The sequence below is a fragment of the Oncorhynchus clarkii genome, chromosome 2, assembly GCF_045791955.1.
Source record: "Oncorhynchus clarkii lewisi isolate Uvic-CL-2024 chromosome 2, UVic_Ocla_1.0, whole genome shotgun sequence".
NCBI lineage: Eukaryota > Metazoa > Chordata > Actinopteri > Salmoniformes > Salmonidae > Oncorhynchus > Oncorhynchus clarkii.
Window position 1 is genome coordinate 7,596,641 of NC_092148.1, and position 12,487 is coordinate 7,609,127.

Here is a 12,487-nt window from a genome sequence, read left to right on the forward strand (position 1 = left end):
TAATTTATAAAAAATATAAATATTTTTGTTTACATAAGTATTCAGACCCTTTACTCAGTACTTTGTTAAAGCACCTTTGGCAGTGATTACAGCCTCAAGTCTTCTTGGGTCTAACGCGGCAAGCTTGGCACACCTGTATTTGGGGAGTTTCTCTTATTCTTCTCTGCAGATTCTTCTCTGGGCCACTCAAGGACATTCAGAGACTTGTCCCGAAGCCACTCCTGCATTGTCTTGGCTGTGTGCTTAGAGCGTTGTTCTGTTGGGAGGTGAACTTTCTCCCCAGTCTGAAGTCCTGAGTGCTCCGGAACAGGTTTTCATCAAGGATCTCTCTGTATTTGACTAATTTCATCTCTGCCTCGATCTTGACAAGTCTCTCAGTCCTTGCCGCTGAAAAACATCTCCACTGCATGATGCTGCCACCATCATACTTCACCGTAGGGATGGTGCTAGGTTTCCTCCAGACGTGATACTTGGTGTTCAGGTCAAAGAGTTGGTTTCATCAGACCAGAGAATGTTGTTTCTCATGGTCTAAGAGTCTTTAGGTGCCTTTTGTCAAACTCCAAGCGGCTGTCATGTGCCTTTTACTGAGGTGTGGCTTTCGTTTGGCCAGTCTACCATAAAGGCCTGATTGGTGGAGTGCTGCAGAAATGGTTGTCCTTCTGGAAGGTTCTCCCATCTCCACAGAGGAACTCTAGAGCTCTGTCAGAGTGACCATTGGGTTCTTGGTCAAATTTCAAATCAAATGTTTATTTGTCACATACACATGGTTAGCAGATGTTAATGCGAGTGTAGCGAAATGCTTGTGCTTCTAGTTCCGACAATGCAGTAATAACCAACAAGTAATCTAACTAACAATTCCAAAACTACTGTCTTGTACACAGTGTAAGGGGATAAAGAATATGTACATAAGGATATATGAATGAGTGATGGTACAGAGCAGCATAGGCAAGATACAGTAGATGGTATCGAGTACAGTATATACATATGAGATGAGTATGTAAACAAAGTGGCATAGTTAAAGTGGCTAGTGATACATGTATTACATAAGGATACAGTCGATGATATAGAGTACAGTATATACGTATGCATATGGGATGAATAATATAGGGTAAGTAACATTATATAAGGTAGCATTGTTTAAAGTGGCTAGTGATATATTTACATCATTTCCCATCAATTTCCATTATTAAAGTGGCTGGAGTTGAGTCAGTGTCAGTGTGTTGGCAGCAGCCACTCAATGTTAGTGGTGGCTGTTTAACATTCTGATGGCCTTGAGATAGAAGCTGTTTTTCAGTCTCTCGGTCCCAGCTTTGATGCACCTGTACTGACCTCGCCTTCTGGATGATAGCGGGGTGAACAGGCAGTGGCTCGGGTGGTTGATATCCTTGATGATCTTTATGGCCTTCCTGTGACATTGGGTGGTGTAGGTGTCCTGGAGGGCAGGTAGTTTGCCCCCGGTGATGCGTTGTGCACCTCCCTGACCAAGGCCCTTCTTCCCCGATTGTTCTTGGGGACCTTCAATGCTGCAGAGATTTTTTGGTACTTTTCCTCAGATCTAATTCTCGACACAATCCTAACTTGGAGCTCTACGGACAATTCCTTCGACCTCATTGCTTGGTTTTTGCTCTGGCATGCACTGTCAACTGTGGAACCTTATATAGACAGGTTTATGCCTTTCCAAATCATGTCCAATCAATTGAATTTCACCAATGCGGACTCCAATCAAGTTGTAGAAACATGTCAAGGAAGAGCAATGGAAACAGGATGCACCTGAGCTCAATTTAGACTCATAGCAAAGGGTCTGAATACTTGTGTAAATAAGGTATTTCTGTTTTTGTTTTTTTCATTATGGAGTATTGTGTGTAGATTGCTGAAGTGTTTTTTTTAAATCCATTCTAGAATCAGGCTGTAATGTAACAAAATGTGGAAAAAGTCAAGGGGTCTGAATACTTTTCGAAGGCACCGTATGTAAATGTACACATTACATGGATACACATCTGGTGGTATGTGTTTAGTTTCTGCCTTGTGCAGTATGCTAACCTGACTGTACATTATGTATTCTGTTCAGCTTTCTTTCTGTCAGCACTGCATTCTATGCATTGTATTTCTCTCTAGCACCTATGGCTGAGTGTACATGTAAAGTATATGATGTGGCTATCCCCTTTTATGTCTGTATGCTAGCCTGACACTGTTGTGTCTCCTTCTCAGTGAACATGGTAATTGGTGTTGCCTGGCTGTTCTGTATTGACATAAAACACAATGGTTCTTTGATGTCTCTTGTTTTATCTCCTCCTCCTCCTCCTCCACATCTTCTCCATCTCTCCCTCCAGCTCCTCCATCTCTCCCTCCTCCATCTCTCCCTCCAGTTCCTCCATCTCTCACTCCTCCATCTCTCCCTCCAGTTCCTCCATCTCTCCCTCCTCCATATCTCCTCCATCTCTCCCTCCAGTTCCTCCATCTCTCCCTCCTCCATCTCTCCATCCAGTTCCTCCATCTCTCCCTCCTCCATCTCTCCCTCCTCCATCTCTCCCTCCAGTTCCTCCATCTCTCCCTCCAGCTCCTCCATCTCTCCCTCCTCCATCTCTCCCTCCAGTTCCTCCATCTCTCCCTCCTCCATCTCTCCCTCCAGTTCCTCCATCTCTCACTCCTCCATCTCTCCCTCCAGTTCCTCCATCTCTCCCTCCTCCATCTCTCCCTCCTTCATCTCTCCCTCCAGTTCCTCCATCTCTCCCTCCAGCTCCTCCATCTCTCCCTCCTCCATATCTCCTCCATCTCTCCCTCCTCCGTCTCTCCCTCCAGCACCTCCATATCTCCCTCCTCCATCTCTCCCTCCAGTTCCTCCATCTCTCCCTCCTGCTCCTCCATCTCTCCCTCCTCCATCTCTCCCTCCAGTTCCTCCATCTCTCCCTCCTCCATCTCTCCCTCCTCCATCTCTCCCTCCAGTTCCTCCATCTCTCCCTCCACCTCTCCCTCCATCTCTCCCTCCTCCATATCTCCTCCATATCTCCTCCATCTCTCCTCCTCCACCTCTCCCTCCATCTCTCCCTCCTCTCTATCTCCTCCATCTCTCCTCCTCCATCTCTCCCTCTAGCTCCTCCATCTCTCCCTCCTCCATATCTCCTCCATCTCTCCTTCCTCCATATCTCCTCCATCTCTCCCTCCTCCATCTCTACTCTCTCCTCCTCCATCTCTCCCTCCAGCTCCTCCATCTCTCCCTCCTCCATATCTCCTCCATCTCTCCCTCCATCTCTCCCTCCTCCACATCTCCTCCATCTCTCCCTCCTCCATCTCTCCTCCTCCATCTCTCCCTCCTCCATATCTCCTCCATCTCTCCTTCTCCATCTCCCCCCCTCCTCCTCCATCTCTCCTCCATCTCTCTCTCCATCTCTCCTCGCTCCTCCTCTTCCTCCTCCTCTTCCTCCTCCTCCTCCTCCTCCTCCATCTCTCCCACCTCCATCTCTCCCTCCTCCATTTCTCCTCATCTCTCTCCCCCTCCTCTTCCTCCATCTCTCCTCTCTCTTCCTCTTCCTCCTCCTCCTGTTCCTCTACCTCCTCCATCTCTCCCTCCTTCATCTCTTCTCCTCCATTTCGCACTCCGCCTCCTCCGTCTCTCCTCCTCCATATGTCCTACATCTCGCCCTCCGCATCCTCCGTCTCTCCCCCTCCATATCTCCTCCATCTCTCCCTCCACTTCCCCCATCTCTCCTCCATCTCTCCTCCACCATCTCTCCCTCCGCTTCCTCCATCTCTCCCTCGATCTCTCCTCCTCTATCTCTCCTACTCCATCTCTCCTCCCTACTCCTCTCCCTCCTCCATCTCTCCCCCCTACACCATCTCTCCTCCCTCCTCCTCTCCCTCCTCCTCCTCATCCATCTCTCCCTCTATTTCTATTCAGGGTGTGGCGTGACTGGTGTTATTTTCTTCTATTGTTTCTTCTATTGTCCTGTGAATATTCTCCCTCCCTCTCTCCCTCTCCCCCCAGTGGTTTGTCCCTCTTCTCTTGATGACAGATTTCAGTGAGAGAATGAGGGACATAGAGATAGGGCACCACCCTATATTATACCGAAAGCACAGAGTTTCTGAAGAGAAAGAGGGAAAGAGTGGAAGGGAGAGAGAGAGGGAGAGAGAGGGAGAGGGAGAGAGAGACGTAAACATATCAACGATGGTGAAGTAAGACAGGGATATACTAGTCTGTTTGTAATAAAGCAATAATATTGATAATGTTAACCTTGATCTCGCTCTTTCTTTTCTCTGTCTTTTACTCTCGCTCTCTTTCCCCCTCCCTTTGTTTTTCTCTGTCTCACTCACTGTCTACAGATCTTAAAACACAAGTTCTGTAGTCTGACACTGAGAGACAAGACATCGGTGGGAGAAAGAGACGCAGCACAGATATTGAAAGCGGTGTAAGAACATGCTCTATATACTGTATGGTTGTCTGTAGTTTGGGTTATTTTAAGAAGGAAGAGGGAGAACTAAAACCACTATCATCCTCAGACATGAACACTGGCTCCTCAGTTTAGAGCTACGTGGCTGCAGTTACACACCACTATCATCCTCAGACATGAAGAATGAACACTGTCTCCTCAGTTTAGAGCTACGTGGCTGCAGTTACACACCACTATCATCCTCAGACATGAAGAATGAACACTGGCTCCTCAGTTTAGAGCTACGTGGCTGCAGTTACACACCACTATCATCCTCAGACATGAAGAATGAACACTGGCTCCTCAGTTTAGAGCTACGTGGCTGCAGTTACACACCACTATCATCCTCAGACACTGGCTCCTTAGCTTAGCGCAATGTGGCTGCATCAGGACAGAGGGATTTTTAAGCATTTACCCAAACACACACTAATATTGCCATACTCTGTCCCTCTCCATACCCCCTTTTCTCTCACTCTCTGTCTGTCTCTTTCTCTCACTTCCTCTCTCTCACTTCCTCTCTCTCGCGCTCTCTCTCTCACTTCCTCACACTCACATTTTCTCACTCATTCAGACATGGAAATCACAGTTAGTAGCAGCTGTGTCTTAAACAAACCAGACCGTCACTGATTCAAACTGGCACCAATCAGGGAAGGTGCCTGTCATCATTAGCGTAGGTGGCCACACACTCTCCTATATGTTAGAGTAGCCAGGTGTACCATGCTGCAGAGAAAGACCAGATTAGGTCTAGGTCTTAGCAATAGCCACACCCATCTCTTTAGGATTGACACGATCATGTCATTTGTTGCCTGACAGACTGCATCTGTAATGACTTGCCAAGGTGCCTTGGTAGCATGTGGACAATGTGATATGATTGTGAGAAATGGTGATTAACTTGGGATTATGGATGATATGATTCTCTGATCTGATGTTATGCTTATTAACCATTAATCATGTTATTCCACTTTTTACATACTTACCCTGATCTTGTCGAATGGAATTCTACACACCTTATAGTTAGAGTGGTGGTTGAAGCCAGGGTTATGGTTGAACTGGGATGTGGACATGGAGCTAGGTTTAGGGTTGGGTCTAAGGTTAGGGTTGAACCAGGATGTGGACATGGAGCTAGGTTTAGGGTTGGGTCTAAGGTTAGTGTTGAACCAGGATGTGGACATGGAGCTAGGTTTAGGGTTGGTTCTAAGGTTAGGGTTGAACTGGGATGTGGACATGGAGCTAGGTTTAGGGTTGTTTTAATTTTTTATTTAACCTTTATTTAACTAAGCAAGAACAAATTCTTATTTACAATGACGGCCTAACCCGGCAAAACCCTCACCCGGACTAGGCTGGTCCAATTGTGCTCCGCCTTATGGGACTCCCAATCACGGCAGGTTGTGATACAGCCTGGAATCAAACCAGGGTCTGTAGTGATGCCTCCAACACTGAGATGCAGTGCCTTAGACCGTTGCGCCACTCGAGAGCCCCGGGTTAGGGTTGAGCTGGTATGCGGACATGAAGCTGGGGTTAGGGTTCAAATCAAATCAAATGCTTACTTACAAGCAACAATGCATTTTTTTTGTGTTGCTTAAAATAAAAAAATAAGAAGAACAAAGTAACACAATAAAATAACAATAACGAGACTCTATACAGGGGGTACCAGTACCGAGTCAATGTGTCAATGTGGAGACTATATACAGGGGGTACCGGTACCGAGTCAATGTGGAGACTATATACAGGGGGTACCGGTACCGAGTCAATGTGTCAATGTGGAGACTATATACAGGGGGTACCAGTACCGAGTCAATGTGTCAATGTGGAGACTATATACAGGGGGTACCGGTACCGAGTCAATGTGTCAATGTGGAGACTATATACAGGGGGTACCGGTACCGAGTCAATGTGTCAATCTGGAGACTAGATACAGGGGGTACCAGTACCGAGTCAATGTGTCAATGTGGAGACTATATACAGGGGGTACCGGTACCGAGTCAATGTGTCAATGTGGAGACTATATACAGGGGGTACCGGTACCGAGTCAATGTGTCAATGTGGAGACTATATACAGGGGGTACCGGTACCGAGTCAATGTGTCAATCTGGAGACTATATACAGGGGCTACCAGTACCGAGTCAATGTGTCAATGTGGAGACTATATACAGGGGGTACCGGTACCGAGTCAATGTGTCAATGTGGAGACTATATACAGGGGGTACCGGTACCGAGTCAATGTGTCAATGTGGAGACTATATACAGGGGGTACCGGTACCGAGTCAATGTGGAGACTATATACAGGGGGTACCGGTACCGAGTCAATGTGTCAATGTGGAGACTATATACAGGGGGTACCAGTACCGAGTCAATGTGTCAATGTGGAGACTATATACAGGGGGTACCGGTACCGAGTCAATGTGTCAATGTGGAGACTATATACAGGGGGTACTGGTACAGAGTCAATGTGTCAATGTGTAGGGGTACAGGTTAGTCGAGGTAAATCGAGGTAATATGAGGCTAGTTGTGAACTGGGATGTGCACATGAAGCTAGGTTGAGGGTTAGGCTTTCGGTTAGGTTTAGGCTTAAGGTAAGGGTTTAAGTTATGGTTAGAGGACAGTGGGAGACATATCTGAATCAGGGCCTCCGATTAGTATTCCTCTTGATTAGATCATCTCTTTCACATGTATATTGTTTATGTCTGATTACTGCCTATCTCACTCTAAATGACCTTGTTACATACCTTACATGTTGAAAGAAGTATTTACATCCACATAGGAAGTGACCTACAAAAGGTCAACGCTAGAATTCAATCAAATCCACCACCCTGAGGTGTTTACAGTGCACAGTATCTCTTTTTGCCATGGTAAATTCAAAATCCCATTAAGGCAGCAATTGTTTTTAACAGTGCAGAGGTAATTGTGTGTAAGAGTATCGGACCTCTGACCTATCTTACTCGCCAACGCTCCAGCCCTCCCAACCTCTGACCGTTGCCCTTTGACCTTTGAACAGGCAGAGAAAGGTGCACCTTCAGACACTGAGGGAGAAGTCAGAGCTAGACAGAATGACCCCCAGGGAGAGAATGAGGCTGAGGAAGCTGCAGGCTGCTGACGACAAGGCCAGGAGGCTTAGGTAGGACACCCTTACATACCCTCACAAGTACGCACACACATGTACACACACACACGCACACACACACACGCATGCGCACACGCGCACACGCACGCACGCACACACGCACACACACACCACAGTCATTCGGTCCATGACCAGAATAGAGCCTGTGAGGTCCCGTTGGGATTCTTCTGGGGCTGATGCATGGCTGGGTTCCCTTTAAAGACGAAGAGAGTTTTGTGTAAATGCATTTTCCCCTGCCCTAGTTTCCTTGGGCTGAACTGTGTTGGAGACGTGTCTACAGGGAACGATACTGAGAGCGACAGAGTGGATGGGAAGGACAACAGGCCAGGCAACAGGGCTATTGATGTGCTCTATGGAGTTCCAACTTTTAGCAGGACGCTGATATTATACAAGCCATGACCTCTCTCTCTTCCTCTTCTCTATCTCGTTCTGTGTCTCTCTCTCTCTCTGTGGGTCTCTATCTGACTGTGTTTCTTTCTCTCTCATTTTCTCTTTATCTATATCCTTCCTCCTCTCTCTCCCTCTTTCCCCCTCTTTCCCACACTCTGTTGTTTCTGGTTGATAACTAGAGTGTTATTTTTTTAAATTTTTTTAATTCAACCTTTATTTAACTCGGCAAGTCAGTTAAGAACAAATTCTTATTTTCAATGACGGCCTGGGTTAACTGCCTGTTCAGGGGCAGAACGACAGATTTGTACCTTGTCAGCTTGGGGATTTGAACGTGCAACCTTTCGGTTACTAGTTCAATGCTCTAACCGCTAGGCTACCCTAAAACTATGACTTCCTAGTCTTAATGATCAATATAACCCACTGCCATCTCACTTTTATACTGCGTTGCATCATTAATCTACAGGTAACTGCCAAGATAAAGGAAACCCCAACATAGTGTCTTAATAGGGCATTGGCACCACGAGAACAGCTTCAATGCACCTTGGTATAGATTCTACAAGTGTCTGAAACTCTTGGAGGGATGCGACACCATTCTTCCACCAGAAATTCCATCATTTGGTGTTTTGTTGATGGTGGTGGGAAACGCTGTCTCAGGCTCCGCTCCAGAATATCCCAATAGTGTTCAATTGGGTTGAGATCTGGTGACTGAGACGGCCATGGCATATGGTTTACATAGTTTTCATACTCATCAAATCATTTAGTGACCACTTGTGTCCTATGGATGGGGTCATTGTCATCCTATGGGGGAATAGCCATGGTAGACTAAATACTTTTTTATACATGACCCTCAGGAACCACACCTGTTTGGAAGCACCTGCTTTCATTATACTTTGTATCCCTCATGATCTCAAGTGTTACCATTATTTTGGCAGTTACCTGTATATTAAGATATAAAGCAAGGGGTGTGTGGTATATATGGCCAATATACCACGGCTAAGGGCTGTTCTTAAGCGGGATGCAACGCGGAGTGCCTGGATACAGCCCTTAACCATGATATACCCATATGCCCATATACCACAAGCCCCGAGGTACCTTATTGCTATTATACACTGGTTACCAACGTAAAAATAAATGTTTTGTCATACCCGTGGTATACAATCTGATATACCACAGCTGTCAGTCAATCAGCATTCAGGGCTTAAACCAGCCAATTTATAATATAATGTAACACTACAGGAGACTTGCTGAGGAGAAATACCAGGAAAACCACTTCCGAATGCAGGAGCTGAGGAGCCGCCATTTTGAGAAAGTCAGTTTGGACGTCTTGAATGTAAGAGAGACACTATTCTAAAAGTTGAATCAAAAGCTCTCTTAGGAAATAATGCATATAATTGGATGAAAAATGTTTTGTTTTTACCCTCTACAACTTGAATTACTTGAATGAACTAATTGTTTAAGTGCAATTAGTAGCCGGTTCTTTGGCCTGAGTTAAATTAAACTCTAAGGGTGTCCCTTCTCCGTGAACCTCGTTTGGTATTCCCTTATGTTCTTATTAGCCAATCACTCGCTTCATAATTGAAACTCCCCCTAAAAAAACAAAAAAACATTTGTCTTGTTAAAAAATTAAATAGATACTTATGACTAATTGAATTGAAAACTCCATCACTTCCACCCAATAGGAGAGTGCAGGAGATGCAGTCCACCAGACTGCACCAATCACAGCTGAGGACTACCGGTCGCTGGGTTGCTCACAACCAATGGGAAGGCAGCAGCAGGACAAGATGCGAATGTCTGAGCCAGTAGGGCGTGGTGAGTATACTTCCTTCTTGTACCTTTTATTTCTGTTAACGATAGGATTATGTTTTTATGCAGTACATCTTGGTTAGCCTGCATTACATCTTGGTTGGCCTGCATTACATCTTGGTTGGCCTGCAGTACATATTGGTTAGCCTGCACTACATCTTGGTTAGCCTGCAGTACATCTTGGTTAGCCTGCAGTACATCTTGGTTAGCCTGCAGTACATATTGGTTGGCCTGCAGTACATCTTGGTTAGCCTGCAGTACATCTTGGTTAGCCTGCAGTACATATTGGTTAGCCTGCAGTACATCTTGGTTAGCCTGCAGTACATATTGGTTAGCCTGCAGTACGTATTGGTTAGCCTGCAGTACATCTTGGTTGGCCTGCAGTACATCTTGGTTGGCCTGCAGTACATCTTGGTTGGCCTGCAGTACATCTTGGTTGGCCTGCAGTACATCTTGGTTAGCCTGCAGTACATCTTGGTTGGCCTGCAGTACGTATTGGTTGGCCTGCAGTACATCTTGGTTGGCCTGCAGTACATCTTGGTTGGCCTGCAGTACATCTTGGTTAGCCTGCAGTACATCTTGGTTGGCCTGCAGTACATCTTGGTTGGCCTGCAGTACATCTTGGTTGGCCTGCAGTACATCTTGGTTGGCCTGCAGTACATCTTGGTTGGCCTGCAGTACATCTCCCCACCACTGTTTCTATAAAAAGCTGAGGGATGGTGCTGGAGAAAAGTAACTACTCTCAAATTCATAGACATGGATATAGATGCAAGGACTGATCATCCATGATATCAAAATGATAGTTGTAACCATGTTTTGATGGTAACGCTCGTCGTTGCATGAAGAAGGAGTGGACCAAAGCGCAGCGTGGTACGTGTTCATGATCATTTATTTAAACTGAACACTGAGACAAAATCACAAACTGGACCACAACTAACCAGTTCTGTCTGGTGCAGAAACAACAAAACAGAAAACAACTACCCACAAAACACAGGTGGGAGAAAGCTGCCTAAGTATGATTCTCAATCAGAGACAACGATAGACAGCTAGCTGCCTCTGATTGAGAACCACACCCTGCCAAACACAAAGACAAAACATAGAAAATAAACATAGAATTCCCACCCAAATCACACCCTGACCAAACCAAAATATAGACATAAAAAGCTCTCTAAGGTCAGGGCGTGACATTGAGGCTATACAGTTCTGTTAATATTTATTTAGTTTCCAAACATGAGAGTAAAACAAGCTTATATGTGGTGTTCTGATGGGGTACGACAGTTAAACTACGATCATGATGCATTTCTAATATATTATTCACAAATCAATGGATACCATTCATTTATGTAGCTACTGCAACATGTATGTAGCAACATGTATGTAGCAACTGCAACATGTATGTAGCAACATGTATGTAGCAACATGTATGTAGCAACATGTATGTAGCAACTGCAACATGTATGTAGCAACATGTATGTAGCAACTGCAACATGTATGTAGCAACATGTATGTAGCAACATGTATGTAGCAACATGTATGTAGCAACATGTATGTAGCAACTGCAACATGTATGTAGCAACATGTATGTAGCAACATGTATGTAGCAACATGTATGTAGCAACTGCAACATGTATGTAGCAACATGTATGTAGCAACTGCAACATGTATGTAGCAACATGTATGTAGCAACTGCAACATGTATGTAGCACATGTATGTAGCAACATGTATGTAGCAACATGTATGTAGCAACATGTATGTAGCAACATGTATGTAGCAACATGTATGTAGCAACTGCAACATGTATGTAGCAACATGTATGTAGCAACATGTATGTAGCAACATGTATGTAGCAACATGTATGTAGCAACATGTATGTAGCAACTGCAGAAAAGTTTGTTGAAATGAAACCTTATGTAAACCCTGATGAAAATGTTGCTTTGGCAAATAAAAATCTGTTCCCATTTATCCAAGACCACCTTAAACTGTATTGTGTGCTTGAATCTTCACCAAATGTTTTTTTTCTATTTAACAACGCTCAGGCACTTTGGAGGAATACACACACACACAGACACACACACACAGACACGCACATGCACACACACACACACACACACACACACACACACACACACACACACACACACACACACACACACACACACACACACACACACACACACACACACACACACACACACAGACACACACACACACACACACAGACACACACACACACACACACACACACACACACACACACTCAAGGAGCACACATGCAAATAAGAAAGACAAGAGAAAAGTGCTTTGTTATTTTTGGTAAACCACATTAAACCAAATCTCAATGGCCCATTGCCCCCTTTCCCCTTTCAACTGTAGACATGGTCTGACATTAAACATACCTCAAGCAGCCTCACTGGGGAATAAAGGCAAGTATTAGACTAAAATGTATTAGGAAATAAACATTGAATTATGCATGCCGATGACCTCCGTCCTCAGTATAAATAAACATACAGTATCACTGAGAGCCACAGGCAGTCACAGATGCAACATGCCCACAGGTTTCAACACAGTGTGGTAGGATATAGGGGTGAAAGAAGGTTATATTATCTGAGTTTGAGGTTAGATGACAGAGCTCTCTCTCTCTCTCCCCCCCCCCCCCCCTCTCTCTCTCTCTCTGACAGTCCCAATTTGCCCAGTGAAGCACTTTTTCAAAGTCTCAGAACTCTTTGCAGTCGGTCTCAGAGAGTTGCA

At 45.2% G+C, this 12,487-nt stretch overlaps 1 protein-coding gene across 1 annotated transcript in view; it reads left to right on the forward strand.

The window, feature by feature from the left end:
* Window positions 1–12,487, forward strand: part of LOC139419052 (serine/threonine-protein kinase Nek11-like) — a 76,468-nt gene that overhangs the window by 38,803 nt on the left and 25,178 nt on the right. Inside the window, exons 9-12 of the mRNA XM_071168932.1 lie at window positions 4,318–4,403; window positions 7,420–7,539; window positions 9,172–9,265; window positions 9,615–9,744. Of these exons, the coding sequence (XP_071025033.1) occupies window positions 4,318–4,403; window positions 7,420–7,539; window positions 9,172–9,265; window positions 9,615–9,744 (430 nt within the window). The remainder of the gene's footprint in view (window positions 1–4,317; window positions 4,404–7,419; window positions 7,540–9,171; window positions 9,266–9,614; window positions 9,745–12,487) is intronic.